This window comes from Augochlora pura, chromosome 4 (genome assembly GCF_028453695.1).
Source record: "Augochlora pura isolate Apur16 chromosome 4, APUR_v2.2.1, whole genome shotgun sequence".
Lineage (NCBI taxonomy): Eukaryota > Metazoa > Arthropoda > Insecta > Hymenoptera > Halictidae > Augochlora > Augochlora pura.
Window position 1 is genome coordinate 10,540,556 of NC_135775.1, and position 23,582 is coordinate 10,564,137.

General features: G+C 39.1%; 1 protein-coding gene across 1 annotated transcript in view; it reads left to right on the top strand.

Moving 5' to 3' along the window:
- The window catches only part of Mtd (TLD domain-containing protein mustard), a 124,252-nt gene that overhangs the window by 94,270 nt on the left and 6,400 nt on the right, over positions 1 to 23,582 (top strand). The window contains exons 15-16 of the mRNA XM_078177773.1: positions 217 to 442; positions 1,868 to 1,954. Of these exons, the coding sequence (XP_078033899.1) occupies positions 217 to 442; positions 1,868 to 1,954 (313 nt within the window). The remainder of the gene's footprint in view (positions 1 to 216; positions 443 to 1,867; positions 1,955 to 23,582) is intronic.

The window sequence follows — 23,582 nt, forward strand, 5'->3', positions numbered from 1 at the left end:
TTTAAAACTCGTTTGATGATATTTCCTTTTTAAATTCATTCGATGACATTTCATATTCCTTAAAAAGTCAATTGATTTCATTGTAAATTTTTGAAACGGTCATTCGATTGGATCCCAAACGTTTGAGTACTCGCTATTCGAAACTCGAAAAAATGATCTGCCAAGCGGAAACATGTTTCTAGGTCGACTGATATGCGCACGTTCTATTGCTCGCAGGGTGGACGACCTGTACAGGTTCATCCATGCGTGGGTACCGTCGCTCTATGGAGAACTCGACGAAAATTACTGGAGGGAACGGGGCTACATCCTGTCCGACACCGATACGGATTTGTCGCCAGAATTGTCGCCCCACGAAGCCGGCGAGTCCGGCGAATCCACGGAGGACGGCAAACCGCGTCAAGATGGAGACGAAATCGCCGACCTGACCAGAGAATCGTGGGAGGTGAGTGCTTATTTGAATATCCCACTATTCCGATGATTACCATCGTTGATGCATCTCTCGTCGTTGAATCGTTCGCCTATAACACGCTGAAGACACACAAGGTTCTCGTATTCATGTAAAAATAAATAAGAGACTGCTAAGTAATCTGCAGCGCAGCTTCTTCGCTGTAGACCCGCCATTTTAGTACCGGAAGCTGCTAGAACTTGCGATACTCGCTGAAGCGTCAAACTAACATGAATTAGAAGAACTGGGATCGTTAAATATAAAATATTTTTACATTAATTATCTGACTTATGTAAAATTACGTTCAAAATTTATTATTCAAAATGACTGAAAGGTAAAATACGATTACGTAAATCAAAATCGTCGAACTATTTGAAATGATCCAATTGATCTTTTAACATCGATTACGAATTGAATAATTTTGCGACGGTTCCTTCAGCGTGTTAATGCGTCACCGCACATCACTCGACCACCATATATTCATACATCACATACATCAGATTGAGTTTCTCGCGTTCGATCATCATCGCACCGAACTCATCGCATCATTCGTATCGTCTCGCACTACGAAAGCACCGTGGGCAGTGAACAGTTTTATTTCGCGGGCACCCGTATCGGTGCGATCAACGCACCTCTTGCCTCTCTTTTCGTTTCTCATCGCCATGCAGAAGAGCGTCATCATCGTTCCGTTCGAAGCCGTATCGCTTCTCTCATTGCACTGTATTCTCAGGATCGTTATTTTTTTTACGACATGCACTCAATTTTTCTCTCGCATCTCTTCGCCCCAAAGCTTCTGTTTTTCAAGGCCGATGATTTTTCATTTTCAAACGAAGGAGAGATAGATGTAGTTGCTAGCTGCGTCTCGACCCACGCGTCGATGCCGCGAAGACTCGCCGATTTTGGTTTTTCAAAAGGAATCTTTCCTTTAAGGAGAATAATTCACGATCGTTTTCGTTCAAATGAAATGTTGATTAACCTCGAATCGATTAGACAAGGTGTGACGTGAATTGCAAAAGTTTCATTTCTCAAGCAAGAAATGGTGATTAACGCTAGAACTACCAAACCACAGTTGGATAACAAGTAATCCGATCAATGATGATGACTGATATAACTCGTTATAATAAAGTAATTATTACAAATTAGTTGATCGTTAATCAGATTACTTTTTACCCAATTGTATACCAAACCATTCAAAATGACTTGGACTCTAATTTTTTATTTACAAGTACAATACGAATATTTCAATGAGAAATTGTAGGAAAATGTAAAACAATATATGTGCATTAGTCTCGTTAAGTGTAGTTCTAGTGTTAAGAAAATTGGTCGAGCCGGCGGAAATGTCGATGCGTGGATCGCGTTAGTCAACGCGGAGTAGCCGATGATACAGATTCGCTAAAAACGGCCGATTGTATTGGCTAACAGCTGATCAAGGCCCCCTACGTAAAGCTGTACAGCATCCTGAAGACGTCGAGCACGTCCGCGGATTCGGAGCAGATCCAGGACCCGGAGGTACTGAGACTATCCCCGTTTACGTTTACCCCCGATGATCGTTGTTACACAAGGCACCACTGTAATTGCTCGATGTTGAGTGACGCACCTTTCTAGCACACACAATGTCCACACCCGCCACTTGTACGGTCGTCTGCACAATTAATCGGGCCACGTGTTTCCCGGGCCCGACCCACACTGTGTTGTTGTTATTGTTATTGTTGTCTCTGATCGCTCTACCGTGATTTCCGGCCACTCCAGCCGTGTGCTTCTTCGACCGATCGATAGTCGATCATTCACCTTCTCGGTTTAGAATCCATCGGTCGAATACCGAAGCGAAAAATACGCTTGATAAACGATGGAACCAACGAGCGCCGAGATTAATCATGTATGACCGCGTCTATTCGCGGATGCCATTCTCAGTTCGCGTTTCAAAATCGATGATTAGAGTATCCCGAGCGAATTATTTTGCTCGACCTACTGCGGTGCTAATGGAATTTTTTCGACTTTGAAATTTAGATCGCAATCTCGCTGAATGGAAAGCTGAAACGCGGTGTCCGGGACTTGTGAAAAATTTGAGAGCTTCGAAAACGTCGTAACATATAATTCTGATATAAAACAATGTGAGAAAATCTTCGCAGAACGGTTTCCAGGTGGTGAATACGAAAGTGCTCAAGGTTCACGGACCCCGTAACGCGACCTTGACACAAGAGGTCGATGTCCGACTCGCGATACGTTCAGTTACGTCCCGCGCGATAATTGGCTGTATATATCTGAGAGACAGACTGACCCAAATCCGTCGCTTTTTAACTCTGGTGCGCCGATCAATTTGACCGGAATCGAAACCTTTAACTTTCGTTGCGCTTTCTGTTGCAACGAGGTATTAATTAATTTAATATCTGCTTGAAGATATCCCCCTAATTGGATGTTTATTTTGATGGAATTCAACCCGTGAGATATTAACACGTTGTTAGTAACATACTTTTGCGAACAGATTGATCAATTACTTACAGTTATTTATTAGTAATTACCAATTACCTCGAGATATTAAATGTTTATTATGAAAATTGAAAAAATAGTTCTTCTTATGCAACATAAGATCGATAAACAAGTTTGCTTTCTTGCAAAAGATTCTTAAGGGTGTAGATGCGTTCAAATTACATATTTCCGACAAAGATATTCTTTGTATTCGGAACAGCGATAAAAAGAAACTTGTGATAAAGATTACGGGGTATTCTGATCCCTGGGAGGTTAATGAGTCGTAAATGTTTCCCGCGTGATGCCACTGTGACCGATTTATTTCCGGAAGGCCGTGGGCAAACGCGCGTCACTGCTTCCGTTGAACGGTGGCTTCATTTGCCAAATAGAGGCGTCCGTCGTGCCGTTGTTGCTCGAACAATGAGCGCAACCGGTGAATCTCGGGCTATTTTAATGATCGATTTGTTGATCTACCTACCGGATGAATGCATTAGCGTCGTCGGAAAACGCGTTCGTTCGTGTTCCACGAATCTCTTATTTCTTTTCTCTGTGCTACTTAAGCAATTTCCTCCATTTTATAACTAGCCATCAAACTATGAAAATACATGGAACTATATTTTAAAACGCAGATTTCAATAAAGTTCAACCTTCGTGTCTCGTTCAATGAGAAACGTTCAATTGTCATTCTTGTTTCTGCCACAGAAATGTCTAAAGCGATTGGTCTTTTTTTTTATCGCATTCTAATCTTGAATCAATAGAACATTATATTTTTATAAACATTGTAAGACCAAACGGAAGGCGCTGTTAAAATTTTAAAGTAATTTTAAATAAATTTCCATTAATAAACGAACGTCTCTATTTTTGTTAAAGAAATTAAGTTGAAAATATCTATTCTTATTTAAAAAATAAAGATAGAACTTTCCATCTTTACGTAAAAAGATAAATATGGAACTCTAGAATTTTATTTAAAAAATAAACGTTGAAAAATAAATGTGGGAGTCTCCATCTTTATTTAGAAAATGAAGACAGAAGTCTGAATCTTTATTTGGGTAATAAATTATACCTGAACCAATGTACATAAAACGTCGAATACTACATGGAACAGATACCTTCGACAGGACCAAATAATTAGTATTCGCTGTCCAAATGTTCTTGGACCACAAGGCCACTTGTTGCCCCACTTGCAAGAAACACATTTGCGTTTGGCTCAACGAACCTGATCTCCAAGTGGCCCAGAAGTAAATTATGGGCTCTCGAGGTCTCAGTGTACATATCCCTTCTCGGTTTTTTCTTCGAGAAAAAGCTCAAAAATATCCAAAATTAAAAATAGGGCGTTCCCTACTTGTCGTCCCAAACTACATATCGCGTCTCCACGCAAAGTCCTTGAAGATAACGCAAAAGTGGCAAGGTTATTTTTGCTCGACAATGAAAACGGGACGAAGACGAGCTGTATAATTACCGGCTAAGCCTGGATTTCGTCGAAAATAAGTCAGGCGGATGGATGGTTTAGTTAAGACGCGCATTACACGCTGTCGCAGAGGAAGGGCGATTTTCCGTGGGCAGGATCACGTTTATGGTCGATGCACCAGTTCCATCGCGTGGGTGCCGCTGTCGTGTACGTCGTATCGCCGCGAAATTCGCAGCGTGAATGGCTGTCGTGGCTAAAATTATTCATTCAGACGTGGATGGAAACCTGGTTCGCATTGATGCGTAGCAGACTCCGATTACCGCCAAGCAAACACAGAAATCATAGCTCGAAAACATTTTTCTTACTATCCGAGGAGACCTGAAACTATTCCCATAAATATTCTCAAACATAACACGCGTTAACATTTTGGCTGTCACAACCACATCAAATATTTTATAGGATTCTCACTCACCCTACCGAGTCTCGTTGTGCCAGACACGTTATGGAGATTTGGAACGTGATTTGCTAAATATAGTTATTGTTTGCAAATAAAATTCTACCCTTTTATTATGAATATTTAAGCATCGAAGTAAACGTTGGCATGCAATAAATACGCCTTTAAAATAATAATTTTCCGAGACGATTACAAGAAACAGGAATTAAACAACAGTAAATTGTTTCTTTTAATAATTCTGTCAAGTAGAAAATAATGTACCAATATCATTAAATTATTCTTATGCCTTTATAGTGATATATTTCAGCCATATATTTTTGCCATAAATGTATAAAATTCACAGTCTATTTACCAATGACAAACTAGCGCCTGCGAAAGCAATCGTAGCGAACATTGAATTGAAATAGAAAAATTAATTTGTATGACACCAATTCTTTCGCAACATCCACACATTTTCCAGATTGAAATCAAATTAGAAAGATATAGCAGATCAGCGTAAAGATAAATTTTCAAATCTGAGCAAATAACGCCGGCATCTAGATACAGGTGTCGAAGATAAATTTGAACGAGCCAGAGAGTCGCGGCGGTAAGACCGAAGGATTACATAAAGTCCGAAACAGGATGGGAACAAATGGAATCGGACGAATCCTACCGAAAATGTTCCAAAAATGAAAACCGATGTTTCCGTCCTCAACTTGTCACCGCGAGGACACCGGGGAAACTTTAACCTTCGCTGCCCGTTTTTCTCGGCCCGTTGCCAAGAATCCGACTTCGTTCCATTAGCCGGAGGCTCGCTGCCTCTTTGCTAAAATTGCCCCGCCAGCGAGAAGCATGGCGCCAACATGCGACGACGCGCTGCCGAACGCGAAGTAAACATCACATTCCACCGGCCGGTTCTTTTCCAGCTGTTCCACGCGATTTTATTTCCGATGATCGCGTGCTCCCGCGCGCGGATATCTGGTATCATTCTTACGAACTCCTGACGGCGACACCACAAAACGGGACAGTAAAGTGACAAAATCGACCCGAGAGATCATTCAACTTAGCATCCCAAACGTTTCTGTACAACATAATTTCCTCACCTAAATATGCTGTTTAAACATTCAGGACGTCATCTTTCGGGGAATTTAACAAAAATATTAATCATTATGGTACTTTCGAAATTAAAAATTTTAGTTTTTTACCATCTCTATCAATGCAATCTTGGATCAAATTCTATAAAAACGGGGTAATTATTCCCAATGTTATATTACTTCATATTTCATTTGACACTGGGTTTAGGGGGCACTGAATGCTGATGTTTTATGTTGCTTTATAAAAATAACAAACATATATTTATTCCGATTTTTAGCTATTTTATTATAGTATATATCTAATTAAACAGAATCGAATGAATTCTACATAAATGTATCATTACATCTTCAATAATCGTACATTAGATATTTTTGAACGCGTGAAAATGATGTGCGCTATAAATGCAGCGTTAAAGTGGTATTTTTTATCTAATGTAGTCGATATCTCACGAATAAATACGTTAATTACTTAAAAATTGATCTTGTAGTCAAGAAATATAACATTTTTATAGTTTAATATTCGATGTTATCTTAATTTAAATATGTACTTCTATCGAACACAATTGTACGAACTTTCTCGTCTTTACAAACTATGCGCTTGTAGTACATACACTTTGTATATTCGCCGCGTATAACAGTTGCATAAACTTTGAGTTACCTCCATTTACCACCGTACGCGCGAAGATAAGAGCACGCGTAAACATAAAAGAAGATTAAAAAAAAGTGAATTGTCTTGAATCTAAAGTAAATATTATCCCAAAGATTACCTCGGTTCAATAAACGATATACGATAAGTTGCGAGCAGCTCATAATTTTCACAAAATGTCGCACAGAATTGTCCCGAATTGTAAAGTTTCCGTGAACACAAAAGGAGACGCCATAAAAGAAAGCGTACCGTAATATATTACAATTTATAGAAAACATTATATGACTATTCGACGATGACTAAGATAAAATAAGATAGCTTACTTTCCTACCGAAATTACAAAAATTTTCCACTATAGAAATTTTCCCTGTAATCGGAATGGCATTCAATCATCGACACCCTCGACTAGTTCCATTACAATACGGAACAACCGATTACCTGCATTTTGTCAAAAAATAGTAGAAACAGTTGCCGATTATTTATCTTGAATCCGAGATATCCGTTACCATGGAGACAGTGTTGATCTACAGTAGTAAACGATGCTGCTTGTTAATCTCGCTCTCTACTCTTATATTTACTCTTTCACGCGTTTTTCTCTGATCTTTATCACGATAATTCAACTGTTTTGCAGCGAACCTCGATGGTTTTAGTTATTCACAGCAACTCCCAAGGCGGTGGTTTTTATCAGAGACGAATGTTTTTATTGTTTATTTGATAGTCGCTATCCATGGAAAATGACTCATCTCGATGTATTCGCGAGAAATGTGTATCGTCTCCCCGCGACTGGTAACTTCGGACACGCTTTCTTTGGAACTCCATCCTGCGGATCTTCGGAATGCTCGTCCAGAATATTCTACACGCCGAGAAAGGAGAGAATTTTTAGAAATGTTACCAACATCGACTCGTTTTCCAAAAACAGAGACGTCCTAAATTTAGACGTGGCGCGCTCGGGCGTCCTGGGAATCTCGCATAAATCAAACTGACAATCGTTTTTTGCATTTCGAGAGGGAGACCCCGTTTCGGTGCCTGCCACCTTCTTCGGCAGTTGTCCCGCGTCGGTCTTTGGGAACCGGCCTGCATATTTTAACACGGCCATTAGCCGGTGAGAGCGGAAAACCTGCGCGGAACAGCTGTTTCCGCCGTGTCGGACGCACGAGTTCACCAATGGCTGCTGCGGCGCGTGTGTTATTAATTCTGCGACAGCGGACCACATTCCTCCGACAGTGTTGACGTACTCAATTGGTGGAGGGCTCGATCGAATTTATCGTCGTGCCAAACGGGAGTGACGAACTACGCGAGTTATTCGATGTTCGACGCCTCGGACGAACTTATCCTCATTTCCTAATAAAGAAGTTCTAATTAGGATAGCTGCTTATTAGCCCTTGCACAGTATAATGATGAAATTGAATGTTTCTGCTGCATTTCTGTTAATTTTTTCAGTCAAACATAGGTACGTTTTTGTTTTTGAAAGTATTTTCTCTACTAAATAGAAACAGAAACAATGCTCGATCTCTGTATTAGAAAGAAAATTTATTCTATCGTTACTAAATTGCGAATTCTTGTGCAAAATAAAGTGTTTCAATGTAGACTGTAAAAAGAAACAGAAATTCGCCGAAAATGTATTTCTTCATTTAATAATGACAATATATCAAAAATAGTATGATAGTATACTTAAATTCTTGTAAAATCTTTACAGTTTTGCGTTTCACCTACTCATGCCTGCTGTGAATGCATAACATCTGCAGTCTAATTATTACTATAGCTTGCCTCGCGCTTTTACCAAAATAATATCTTTTACTGCACGTAATCAAACGAAAAAATCAAATTCCATCAATTGTACTGAAAGTAAGAAACATGTAGATTTTCATGCATTAGTATAAAAGCTGACGCAATAGTCAAGGCCTACTTCATTCAATGCGTACACGCATCCTCTGCAATCTAATTAACTGCAGATCATTATGCAGCATATTGTCCTGCAAAACGGAAGGAAACAAGAAACTTTTCAAACCTTCGAGTCCCATATGAAAGTATCGGCTGTTTTACCGCAAGCAATTAGTTAATAGACCGTGAAAATCCAATGAAAGTTATCGCACTTATCGCGACTCATGATGGTTGCACTGTAAGCGAACGTGACCGCATGCACGCTGCGCTTTAGTCTGGTATCGTTCGAGACGGAGCCATGAAATTGTCAAATGTTTGCACGAGATCGATAAATTGTTTTTTAATCGTGCCGGTATTTATCTAAATTTTCAGACAATGTTACTGTACGAATATTGATAAAGAAATTTATTCGATGATTCCCCATAGATTGCTGTTTTCGATGCACTCAAGCCATACATCATCAAGTATACATATTTCTAAAATGCCGAAAAACGTGAACATCCGCAGAAATTGATGATATTTTAAAGATATTTTTAGCACAAGAAATCTATTAATTAATGAAAATTTCTCCGATTTTCACTATCATAAGTAGACCGCGGGTTGATGGAAATTTTCATTTTCATACACCGCTACGCAAAAATGAAAATTTTCTTCGTCAATTAAAAGAAAATGAAAACGCTGTTAGATCTTGTTCTTTCACACGACATCTTACATTTCCAAAATCTATGCTTGCCATAAATGCATAAATATCCGCAGTTTAATTATAAGATACGAAATGAAATCTCGAATCTGTATAAAAATCCGCAGTTCAGCGATTAACACATTAACTTCTACATTGATCATACTAGCTGATACTATTCCTTCGTAAGATTTAGGTCCAAATTATTCTTGTGGAATATTCAAACGCTCTTAATACTAGATCAGTGCGAAGACAATTACAACATTTTAAAGATAATTATTGTCTTGATATCTTTAACACGTTACGTGCCAAGCTGTTTTTACTCGACACTTCACACTGGCTATTTGATATTTTACTAAAACTTGATATATTATATGTAATTATTAATTATATAAATATATATGATAATTAATTACGACCCATTGTTGTGGTGGAAATTAATTTTTTATTTCTAAATTCGTTGTAAACTATATTTTTAGCACACTAAGTAAACATGTGAGCATGTACCATCGGTGGTACACGTGGCACAGAACGTGTTAATAGGTAGAATAGTGGCATAAATAATAAAGCAATTACTTAGTTAAAGTATTAGGTGATACTTCAATTGGTTCCTTTGCTAACCTTATTGATTATAATAAATCGTTTTGTATATGATTCGCTTTTCATTTAGCTGATTTCAGATAACGAATATTTAACTAACACATGATTCTGATATCGAAAGATAATCGATGTTCTGTTGCACTTCGATATTCACTCTTAGTGGGTTAACACGTTCGTCGCCCAGCTCAAATCGCTCGAAACTCCTACCAGACCCAAATTTGGTAGTCAGGATGCATAGGATAACGTTATACTTTATACATTAAATATAAATTAATGTATAACAAATATAATAATATCTGAATTTTTAGTATTTTTATTTTGTATATTTTATATTTGCCAGTGCTTGTTCCATTAAATTTCTGTCCTACAAATGGGATTTTCGTAAATTAAATAAATAAAATCTTGAATAAGAAGAGCGTCACCCATATTTGGGTGACGTGGCCCCCACAGAAGCATACTTGTCACCCAGATATGGGTGACACGGCGACGAACGTGTTAAAAGCGATGCAGCTCCAATTTCTGTTCAACTACTTTAAAGTCATGAAATATTCGAACGGTAGATCTGTTTATTAAAAATATGTAAGCGATCTCTGAGATGGTCGCCGGTCAGGCGACGTACTGTTTATGTCTCGGAGATAAGAAGTCTCTGTTTGGAAGATGAGATGGTTCGTCGAGGAGAGGAGACCCTTTTTTCGAAGAGAAAGAGTCAATCTTTGCCAAAGAAGTAGCCCACCTAATTTCTCACCTTGTGTCTTCTTTTGTCAATTATTAAAATCCGAGATCGACGATAACGAGTTTCGCCCTCTTCGATTTCCGACCTGATCTAAAAAAGACTGCGTGCCTAATTCCACGCAGCACACGTGTTCGGCCGATATCAGAGGGGGTCGGGACAAAGGGCCACGGAGTCATAAGTCGAAAATACGAGACCCGATGTGACGATTTCACCGGGCGGTGCTCCAACATCGAGCGGGGACAACATCGCAACACATGCTTCGGCAAATAGGAAAAACTCTAGAACCGGCCGGCGAGCACGTGCTGCGCAGCTTCGTATGCGCGTTCCATCGAATCCCCATCCCCTCTCCCTAGCCGGCTTTCCCCTAGCTGCGTCGTGTATTATACTCACCCCGTAACCGCGGTGCTTCAGTGTTGCTTCAGTCCTCCGCCGAAGTGAAGCTTGCACACGCCCTGCGGGCCGATCGATCGCCAAAACGAAAACAGAGCTAGTCGAATCTGTGTTACATTTTATATTCCGCCGTTCTCTCGACTCGGATCGACAGGTGCCGAGTCGCGCGCGCTCGCGAAATAACGAATAGACAAGCATTTAACGTCCACGACTCTCCTTTTACCCCGCTAACAAAAAGCACCGGAATTTCGACGAACGACCGTCTGTTACACCCGACCAGCAACAGTGATACCTGATTCAAGAGATTCTATTTTAAAGGACAGTCGCGAGGGTAGTTTCGCGAACACTGAACCGTTCGCGGATCTGGAACGAGGTACGCCGAGTACGGATTATCGGGCCGGGAATCTGACTGTTCGTGACAATTCACCTTGGAGAGAAGACTCCTCCTCGTGCCAACCGTGCACTCGTCGCGAACACAGTTCGCGAAACTTCGTGCCGCACACTTGCCGCGACCGTTCTCTTCAACATCTATTCGATGGCCTCTAGCTTCTAGAAAGTTTCATTCGCGAGAAACCCGCGGCGTACGCGAAAGACATGATGTAAAAGTGATTTACACCTGTGCGAGAGTGACTAAACACAGCCAAAGAGAAAGAAAGAGAGAGAGAGAGAGAAATCAAAGACTGATACGACAGAGAAAAGTTAGTTCGAATAAAACGCGAACGAATCTAGTCAAAATGCCGAAGCCAAAGATCTTCAACCACATCGCCAAGCTCTCCAAGTTCCTGAAACAAAGGACGAAGGTAAAAATCGGTTCTGCTTTTTATCTCTTCGTTTTTCTTCTCGCTCTTTTTCCTGCACGTCAGGAAATTCACTTCTGCGACTCGTACAAACAGTCGGACAGGATTTGCGGCGATAAATCGGTGCACGTGGTTGTTTCCCCTCGCTGAAGGTTCTGGAACTCGAGGAATTTTGTTTTCTCCGAACGGTCACGTTCTGCGTGCGTCGATAGCCGGGACGCTTGTAAATTTTCCGTACATTGATTGTCATGTTTTTTCGATTCAAGAAGGATTCGCTTTGGATTTATGGGATACTTTGAGGCAAATTTAGACCGCGAAACTTTACAGCTTGCAGAAGACTTCGACACGATTAACCCTCTGCTGTCACGCTTTGTACGCGAAAGAAAATGTGACACACACCGGTCATCCAATTCAGTTTTCTAACGAGTGTCGCTTAAAAACTAGCAATACTATCAGGAAACAAAAATTTGACAATGTAATTTGAATATTCTAGAACATAGTTGCCTTTATTGGAACCCGATATCCCACTTCCAAGTACGTGGAATTAATTGGTTAATTTCGTTCTTCTCGTGGAAGCGTCACTTTCGCAAAGAATGTAAGAATTTTCGGTTGATCGTGACAGCGCGCGGTTGGAAGAATTGCGAAATTTCGTGTGTCGCGCTGCTTGACCTTTTCTTCTCAGCCTGTGCGAAAAGTACGCCTGAAATTCTGCAGTTTATTTATGCTTCTATCGTGAATCGAGCCACAGATCCGAATCGTTTAAGGAGGAAATTCGTAATACGCCGCATACGAATGCATAAATGCGCCAGTAAACATTACGTAGGTCACCGTTCATTGATAACAACTTTGACGCAAGTGTCAAGTCTTCTCGTTTATTAATCTCGCATGGGACGATACGTTAGAAACCGGCGGTTTTTTTTCCTTAACACCGCTGAACTCAAGTTGTAGCAACTGCGCATAAACGGTTCGCAAAATATTAACCGTATCTATTTCTGTGCATCAACGGTTTAACTTCGTTAGACGAAGCTCGTTTTGCGCTGGAATGGAAGCAGAGTTTTCCTTCTGAGGTCAATGATTTGATTGAAAGATCAGCTGATATTTTCGCACCTTAATACAATTCAAAACAACATGAGTATTTCGCAGCAGCGATGTATGTACTCTCAATTTTAGTCTGACGTTTGCAATACTTGAAAAATCCTAAAGATAAATCTACAGTAGTATCAAAACTGTACGTGTTCTCTAGAATACACATTCATTTTTATCAGCGAGGAAAGAGGTATTATGGGATTTATAAGCTCTTAAGCACTTCTGTAATTACTTCACCGTTATTCAGGCTAATGTTGGAAATTAACAGATTCGTCGACTAGCTTTGAAAACATTGTTGTTGTCGGTGATATCTTTTACCTAAAAACTCGAGTCCCAACTCGTGATTTCATTTTCAGTGGAATCTATCTATAAATTCTGTAATATTATGTAATTATTTGTTTAACTTCACGGATCCTTTCCACGTAGTTCTCAAATCTAGTGTTCCCACGATGCACAAACTTTCCTCATAGGTGCTGAATTTCTTGGACGTTCCAAATTTTCCTCGTAGCTCTTTAAACAAATCAGTTCACACGAAACGTTACTAATCGCACGTAAACTCGTTAGCTTCAGCAAAATTTTTCAAGTCTTCGCGGAGATATGCGTATAAAACGTGGACCGCGGATTTTTTGGATTTATTTTAAAAACGAGCACAGACAGATTTAAAGAAATTAAAAATCGCATTGCATTGTTTTCAATATAATAGAATTAAGCAAAAAATAACGAACTTTTTACTCAGCTTCTATTTGTTGGAATTGACGCGATGAATGTCTATTTTCCATAAAAATCTAACAGTCTAATAATATTTGTTCACGAGATATACCGAGTCTGAAAGAAAAATACACCGTCGCTCGGTTGTTTACTTCTGCAACCGGTCCTCGGCCGCGCCTAGATCCACCTTTCACAAAATCTGGCTGCGTGCGTTCGATACGCGATCACCGGCGAACTCGGCCAATCTCCAACAAGAAGCGAGTTATGCAACACAAAGATATCCGATGCATTAACGTTGGCCAAGCGAATTTTATTCAGCCCGGTACGGGAACTGGCGCGGCAGTTTTTCCCGACTTTTTATGGTGTTTGTTGTGTCCATTAGCTTGCCCGGGAAGTTTCTGCAGTTCGCGCGGCACGGCTTCTTGTTAATACCCCCTTTTTCCTGCGAAATAAAATCTGGCATTACTCTAGCTGTACGTCAGCTTTTTATTCCTCGCGGAGAAGTCGAATGCGGAAGAATAGTTCGAACATACTATGTTCGAATAGTAAGACTTTGGAGATACACGTGAGAAGATATGTCCACTTTTCGTCTTACCGTGATATAATTCTAGAAATGAACGAGAGTTACCTTAGCACGTTCCGTGCTGAGCTGATTTAATTCGACTCTTCACTCTGGTTGTTTGATATTTTACTAAAACTTGATTTATTATATGTAATTATTAACACGTTCCGTGCAGAACTATTTTTACTCGACTCTTTACTCTAGTTATTTATTATTTTACTAGAACTATACTTTATTAATTTAATAAAATAAACTCTTTACGGCCCATTCTTGTGGTGAAAATTAATTCTTTAATGTTTTAACGTATTAAATAAACATGAAAGTACGTACCATCGGTGGTACGCTTTATAATAATAATTAACACTTTACTGATCGGTCATTCAACAGTAAACATTTTCGTAGCATTAGCATTAAGCGATATTTATTATACTCATTTTATTAATCGTATCTAATATTTTAAAAACAATACCTTAATAATAGATAGTAAATTATTAGTTGCCATGCCAACTGATTTACAGGGTTTCGGTCGAAATAAAAAGCCGATTTATAGGCTACCGGTCGGTAAAGCGTTAATTATCGTATATATAACAATGGAACAGACTTATTACTACCCACTGTTGTGGTGAAAATTAACTTTTTGCTTCTAAATTTGTTGTAAACTATTATTTTAGCGCACCGAATAAGCATGTAAGCATGTACCATCGGTGGTACATGCCACGTTGCACGGAACGTGTTAAATAGCAAAGCGTGTTATATTTTCTTTAAACAGGCATGAAACTTCTATTAAATAGATCTGGCAACTTTTTATTCGAAATGAAACCAAAAAGATAACTATGTAACTATACTACGAAATAAATAGTTCGAATAATTGAAATAAGAACATTATTTGGAAATACAAACACTCCCGATACGTTTCGATTTATTTCAGCTTGGCAAAAAAAAATGATAATGAACAAAGAGTTTGCGAAATCTTAATAACATAATTTGTTCGATGCAATGCTCTCTTCGCGAAAAATAATCCACAAAATAATAATCAACGGAAATGTTGATTTTATGAAATCTTGACAAGTGTTTAGCGCAAATTGTCTAAATCAGCAGCAAAAACTGTTTCAAATAATTATAAAATAACATAGTATTTGAAGAAATATTTCAAAGAATACTATTTCAGAAGGAAGGATAATGTTATTTGCATGAAAATTGCTATGAAATCAAATGACATTTGTAGGGATCATTTTTATGGAAAATCCCACGAGACTCCGTGGTAATATAAAACAACAAATAAACGACTTCGGTTAACAATAACAGTGATAGTTTATTATTAAGAATCCACAACTTCGCACGACTTACAACAGGAATAATAACGACGACGACTACGCAACGACTTCAACAACTACAGCAACAACTACCCTTGTTCCATCTTGTTCTTCTTCCACATTACCCTACTATACTCTCTCTCCTGCATTCATTCTCTTTCGCTCTGCCTCACTCGCTATCTCATTCTTACTTATTCTCTCTCTTCCTTTCTTTATTCCCCTCTCGCTCACTCACGCTCTATCTTTCGGCCACGCAGGACTTCGAGGAGCCTAAGTATTAGAGACTCAGGTTACTCGATGTTGCCCAAACACTCTGTCCCATTTATTAGCATTTTATGACACTCGACCATTCTGACTTCCATACCCGGAAAAAATCCTGCACATGTTATTTGAAACGATATTTCAAAAGATTTCAATTAAAATCTGCCCGGGTCTGTTCCGCGGATCGACTTTTTGCCACTCTTCGGCACGCTTAGTTTTCTAAAATGATGGGAGACCTCGCGTGTAACAGAAATTGGCAAAAACGCGTGCCAATATATTCGCGGTGAATTCGAGATTGTTCTGTTGTTCGATTCTTCTGAAATCGACTCTCGCCTCGTTCCCAACCGATCCCGAATTAGTTCCCGTAGCCATCTAATATGGACAAACGAGACCCCACCGATTTGTAAATATAAATCACGGCCGGCACCATGCGAGAACATTAATCACCGAGCAACCGACAGTTAATGGCACATCGTGAAATGTCCGTTTCGACGAACGTTTGGCACCGCCCGGATCTGGATCCGTTTCAATTCGTGGCAGACTATATCGTCGCCAAGGGAGGGTTAAAATTAAACGAGCAAGAAATTCGTGATAAGTCTGCGCGGTTTCTCGAGAGCTGACATTGTTTCTCACCTCGAACAGGAGAAGAAGCGGAACTCGGGACACCGGTGAATTTTCTGGTAACTCGTAATCGATCGTTGATTGGCCAGGTGAGCTGTAGAATTACCTTGGGAGTGGTCCAAGATTATTCGGTAGGCCGGGCAGATCGCAATCGGTCTGACTAACAGCGATTTCTCGGTTAAAATTAAGCGATTATCTTTCGATTAAGAATGTTGATGTTTCGATCTGGTGATCGGTGGAAATTACTAAGAAATGAACGGATAACAAGAACTGCACTGTAGTTTTATTCTCGTTAACCTTTTAGGTACAGCAGGATTTTGCGCAAATAAAGTTTTGTATATTTTTTCCGTATATCTATATATAGTATTAACCCTTTGCACTCGAGGGCTCCGGAGCGGAGCCATTTAATAATTTTTTTTATATATCCTAACATTTGTATCCATAAACAATTAAAAAAATAATAACATACAACGATGACTTTTCTTTCAATGCGTATATCATGAACTTACATGTGAATATGATCTTTTCACTCAAACGGCTTCGAGTTGCTGGTAATATGACTCAAAAAAAACTTCGAGTGCAAAGGGTTAATAACATACATTCTTTTCTTAATATATTGTATATACACACTTTCACTTTAATTGTTTGCTTTAATAAATAATAAAACAATTGAGTAAAGCACGAACCATTCGCGAAAGCCACTGTAGTGGCGCGTCGTGCCTAAGAGGTTAAAAGCCAAGTGCGTTTTAAAGCGAGTGCGCGATTGAATCGTTAAACTGGGATTACTGACGCAAATGATTGAATTGTTTTACACTTTCACAATGAGGTATTCAAGCGTTCGAATGAAATTAATGCTGAATAATATCAAGCTACCGGCATTAAATGGACACAACGTTCGTTGCGACGTTAGAATCGTAAATGCTAACAGCCATAGTTCCCATACATCAAAACTCCAGGATGGATTTGTGCATGTTCTATTTTATATAGATGTCTGCAATTTTGTCCAAAATGAATCAATAAACTTTTAAATAGTTCTTGACCATTGTCTTTGCTATCTTACCGTCAAAAAGATCTATGTTCAAAAAATGTGTGGAATCAGATAATTAAGATTAAATATAATCTAAAAATCTATCCATTGTCAAAGAAGTTCGAGAAACGTACCGGAAACAGTAAATCAGAACAAAACACAAAACCGTGAGCATTTATAAACTATTGATACAGGAAATGGACAAATTTTTATTGAATTTTCCAAGCGTCGATGTTGACTCAAAAGACTTCATTGTCAAGTCAGTGGAAACTATCGACGAGAAGCATGGTCGTGTTCAATTTCCCGGTCTCCTTGAATCGCGATGGCTCTTGGGATCGACTCGAACGCCTTTTCGAGAATTCCCCGCGACCATTTTTTTTTCCCCCAGACGAACGTGTCCCCGCCAATGGACGGGCAGAATTATTTTAGGGCAAAGGCGGTAGAAAATTTGTGCGGAAAACGGTGTCGTCGCGAAATTGCCTGCGATTACGGTCCGCGAACAAGGCTAATTACCGACGTCGATTTGGAACGAGACACGAAAGCAATCACCGGATATTGTTGAATTACATAATTGGACGGATGTAACAAGGAAAGCTTCCCGAGCGTTGCATTAGCTTTAATAAACCTTCAACGAATTATGATAGCGATGGCAAGCACGCCAGTACTCTCTTTTCAGCACCGTGGCTGGATCACTCACGAAATACGAACGCCCACGCCTTTATTACACAATTTGTACACGAGAATTACAACCCTCGAATTTAATTGCTCCGAAATTATTAAATAAAAATTATACTCGAATTTAATTGTTCCCAAATTATTAAATAAAAATTATTCTAGCAAAATATGATGCACTGCAGCTTCATTAGAGCACGTATTTTCGCAAAATTTATTCACAAGCTTGTTTGAAGCAAAAACGTGTTGGGATTTAATCCCTAATTGTTGAAACGAGATAACATTGTGATATTTCTATTTTATTTCGTTATAAATGCTTCATATTTCGTGAATTTATTCTTTCATTAGAATAATTATTATTTCATTAAGAATAAAATAAGTCTAGAATTATATTAAAATATTCTTTTTTATTTGTAGTCTATTGTAAAGCCAAACGTATTAGCCATTTTTATCAAGATCATTGTACCAGAAAATAATTGAACATTTGTTTCAGCTCAGATTAACACTAATCTTCTGACAGCTAGAATTTCTATTCAATGAGTAAACGATACTTGTTTGTACACAATTCTGTTGTGTTTATGTACTTAGCTAAGATGATAGTGGTATTAATGACGCGAGAACAATTGTTTTTCTAAATTTCTATTACGACTGCAAAGATAGCCGAGTCTATTGATTGTCGATACAATTAATCACAGCCTTACAAGGCATCATTACGATGTATAAACGCAAGATTGCAAAAATGATAAATTTATACATATCCTTCAAATGTAAAATTACGAATGAATTGAAAGATGCAAAGGTGCGCTTGGCTATAGAATAGTCGCTAATAATGATGTTGATGCGACTGTAACTAAGAAAAAAGAAACATAAGAAAGTTTTCAAGGAAACAGACCCAGAGTTGTCACAACAATAACTGCAAGAGGCATAGGTTCTTTATTTTGTAACCGAGTTCCCGTAACTAGGCGCAGTCAGTCGATCAAGGCAAATCACAGACACCCGTGTTTGCTTTAATTAACATCTTAATTAACGCGGTGACGATCATTTCTACATAGAGTCTTTGCACGAGGATCGTCGGCAGCCGTGATTCGTAATGGTTCTCCATCGGATTTCCACGTTTGGCTAATGAGTTGCAAACGCTAATACGACTCTGTTGTATTATCTCAACATTAAGAGGCTTCGGTCTCTCCGATTTGCATTCCCGGCACTCGTCGGAGCCGTCCTGATCCGTTGTTTTGATTGATTTCCTAGCATGGAAAAGTTCTCGCGATCATCGGTCGAATTAACAATGAGATAATACAACGCAAATGGCCAAGCGATTAAATACTTTGTTATTGTGGCGATCTGCAATTACTAATGTATCTGATAACATACGCACGATCGGAAAATAATAGAAAACATCACATTGGCAGCATCTCTTTACGTGCATTCCGTGAAAAGCTTCTCGAAATGTATGAGGAAATTGAGTTGCAGAAGAAGTACCTTTCGAGTTTCTTTTTTCGGATCTCTACTTTGAATGGAGGAAGGAATCGGAAAAGGAACGAAAAATAATGGACGAAAGAATACGGCAGAAGTCAAATGGAGAAACAAAAATAGAAAAGAATAAGTAACTTGCAAGTGAATGTAGTTAGCAGACTGCGGAACTTGATCTTTTATTTTCCCTTTTAATAATTTCAGTAACTCGGGGAGGAATATCAAAACATTTTTATTTTCTTCTTACATCGAGGTTACATCTTCGTTGCTATAACCTTGACATAATCATTTTTTCATGGATGCATAAAATTCGCAGAATAATAATGATGGCTTCTCAATGTTGGATACTACTTTGTAAGTTCGCTTTTTTATTAAAGATGATCTACAATAAACATAAGAATAAAGATTTCATAAATAATCCGTTGCATACGAATGATTTTTGTTTGTTGCATCTCCTCATTTCTTCTGTTCTCATAGTCTACGAATGGAAGCAAACAAGGTGGTACAATAAACAAAGAAATGTCTCGTTCTGCCAGGTAAACGATTAGGAACGGAGTAGTACCAATTAACGCCACTATGAAAGGAGTCGATGTGCAAAGAGTTGAAGAAGTTATTGTATTTTATAAATCGTCCAGGCATTGTTACTCGCCGTGCCTATTTTCTCTGCACCGTTCCAAACGCTAGGTCCGACCAAAAAACGCAGCAGGTTTAAAGAGTAATTTATGAAAGACGAAGTTAGCCGAGCGATTTCTTTGTAAGCGGTCCATCGAGTTCGGTGGAAGAACGGAGGTTAGAACACGGGGGCCTGTCGCCATCCTATTTCTTCGCGAAGCCGGACCCCGGCAGTCGTCTATTCATTAAAGGACTCGCTTTCTATGTGTCCGGCTCGAAAAACCACGAGCACCGTTCCGGGTTTCTTGCTCGGCCGTCCAATTACCGTCCGCTTCCCTTCGTTTCCATGGAATCCGAAATTAAGGACGTGGGGTTTTACGGAGAGCGGGCTGCCGATGAAAAACCAGAAAACGAGCCTTCGGAAGCTGCTGCTTCCCCGCGACTTATTACCGTATCATCGTAGCCGGCGAGAACTTCCGTCGAAGGCCGATTCGCGAATAATACCCTCGAGGCCGAGTCCCTCGAAATACCCGGCGGGATTCGGCCGCGCTGCTTGACATTAAACGGCGCCGAGAGGGCTAGGAAGTTGACTTTTTTTTTCTGTTGTTCTCGTTTTCCCCCCTTTTACGAGAATTTCTCGATGGCCGTCTATCCAGAGCGATCGGCTCGAATCACCGCGCCAGTTCCGAACGATTCGCCGATTCGACTAGGTCTCGATTAAGTATACTACTGCTACTGGAACCTACTCCATCACTTTTCCGGGAGACATTTCCCAGACTTTGTCGTTACGAATTAATTGCTTAGTTCAAGATCGTTTCAAAGTTACTAAGCACGTTTTGTTTTCTATAACTGTTCAGTAGCTGAATTATGCGATAATATCCAGTAAAAACTCCGCTGGAAGTGATTAATTCATGAATAATAATTCTTAAGACTTTCCGGAGTAAACGCGGTTAGAATGTTTAATATACAGTGAAAACTCGATTAACTAACTCGTGAATAAATTTCAATATATTTAATTTATTCGAGATCACACGGGTGCTTTTACAATTTCATAGTGTCCGGATTATAGTTTACGGTAGGAACAGTGCTTCGAAGCGTGTTCATGAATAAAAATCATTTACCTTCAATTGATCGATGAATAAGACTGCGATTTATGTAAAATAAACAGTGTCGAAATATTGTCGATCTGAGTTAATTAATTCGACAATAGCCTTGAACTCGGCTAATGTTTTTTTTAACTTTACATTCGACCCATTATTCATTTTTGTCGTAAGTGTGTAATATTCGCAGTTTAGTCGTTAAATAAAAATAAATAGCAGTAAATATTTGTTGAACCAGAGGGATAATTAATCCTCGATCGTGTTGTTTGCTTCTTCAAAATTCAAGAAAGGCTCGTTTTTTAGAGATACATCGCGATCGTAGTTTCGTGTAACGTGAACGGTGTAATGCACGATTGGAAGCGCGACGAGGTGATTGATCGTAATTAGACGATCCAGAAGTCATCCCAGTGAAGATATCGGAAAGTGGGCACGGAGGTCATAGTTTGCGCATTTCCAATTTGCTGAATCAATCGTAGGCTTCGTCATGTACGCGGATCCTTGTCCGACGCTTGGCTACCTGTTCCAGCAGTCGTCCAGAATGCTTTCGGTGAGACAATAACGTTACAGGTAACACTTGTGTAATACGATGATTGGCCTGGAATGATATCTTGTGTAACACGAGAGACGAATCGATCTGAAGGCGACAGCCTGTGGACATTATGCATTGTTGCAGAGCACAATAAAATTAAAATGCTGATTAATGATAAGATCGTTTGAACGAATTTAAGACGATGATGATCGAAGACGAGAGTGTCCATAACAAAATTATCATATCGACCGTGAACGGATTGATTGAAAAAACAAATCGTTTAGTGAAATCAATTAAAACTGTTTCTAGTTATTTGTAGTTATTTGCCGAAGTGGGTTTTAACCACAGACGTAGGGCTGTCACGAAAGCCAATAGTCTTTTTTAATAATTGCGATCAAATGTCAAGTTACCTGACACCTTCGTGAACTTATATGTCGATAAAATGTATCTGTCTATATGTGTCAGCTTCATTTCGCCTTTCCATATAGATTTATAAACCGAAACAATTAATAAGCATTTTCGTGCTAGAAAGTCGGTATTAGCGTAATATAAGTATTGGTAACACTATCTAAATATTAAATTCGCGATACAATCCAGTGACAGGTTGAGCCAACATTTTATTGTGCAATAGATACTTCGATATTCGGTATGTCTTCTAAATACAGTAAATTGTAATAAAACGATCTTGCCGAAGGACACCAATTAAAACGGCATTTTATAATTGCAAAAAGTTTCTCTGTTTCCGAGTGGTCATCTCCGACGACTTCCGTCATTAAAATTTTACGATCCATGTAACTGCGCGCGACATCGAATCCTTTACTATTATACATATATTCAATTGCCACTGAACGAGATAACACCTCGACGACCTTAAGTGTTTGCATAAACACGTCAATTTAAGCATCATTTTTTCCCTTACGGTATGTGCATCTCGATTGCCAATACGACCTCGGTTATCGTGTGTCCTGTTGGTAGAGAGCTGTCACGAGCAACCGATCGGTTTCCCGCGCGCAGAAAAATCTTCTTATACGATCAGCGAACATGCTCCGAATGTCTCCAACAAAGAGGATCATCGTCACGGTTACTGAATATTAAATGTAGCTCTTGCACGTGTCGCGGTAATCGGCCAGCGAAAACAATCTGTCCAGAAATGATTCAATCTTCGCACTTGCGCGCTACAGCGCGATGAATTTTCGATCGCGTCGCTTGCATACGTGACACTAAATCTACTGCATTAAATACATTATATAATATTTATAAATTACATTATCGGAGCAAGCGCTACAATGAAAACCGCAAAATTTAAATGTTTCCATGTTACAATGCTCGTCAGACTATCATAATTTAAATTTCTACTAGCAATCCATTAGAATTAAATTTTATATTAAATATCTGTGAGACACTGTCGAGTGAATATTTCAGTTACTTCTTTTATTGAAGTATTGATGAGAAATTCACAACGAAAGTGTTCGGGTCTCGCCACAAGTGAACCAACTGTAGTACAACGCACCGAAATACTTGAATATCCAACAGCCAAATTAATGCCAAATGTATTACACACAGCTACCGTTTCAGTTTAGTTCACTGTAGTTAATCTTTCGTCTACTAGAGATTCGACGAAATGCGGTTCAAACACGCTGTGAACAATTGTGTCAAGGGTTCTGTACTTAACCAAGCAATAATTGCAATTAGAACAATGGTTGGTAAATTTTCTATCATCTCGCACATCAATCACGAAATAGGGATGTTTAAATACCTACTATCCTTTACTTAATCTCGGCATGTTCGTCCGAATTTGAACAGGTTTGTCATTGTTCTCGGTCGATTAACAAAAGCTCTATATCTCTTGCGATGAAATTTAGAATAGTTCTCCTCGGTACAGTGCGAGCAAAAACTATTGATGCCAGCATAAAATAAAATCTCTGGAAAACAAAGTTTATTCGTAGTACCTCAACAATTTTCACAGAACATGGAAATTTTTCTGAGCCTAAAGTTCTGCGTTCAATTCAGTCCCCGTGAAATTCTCGGAAAAATCCGACTGTAATCTCA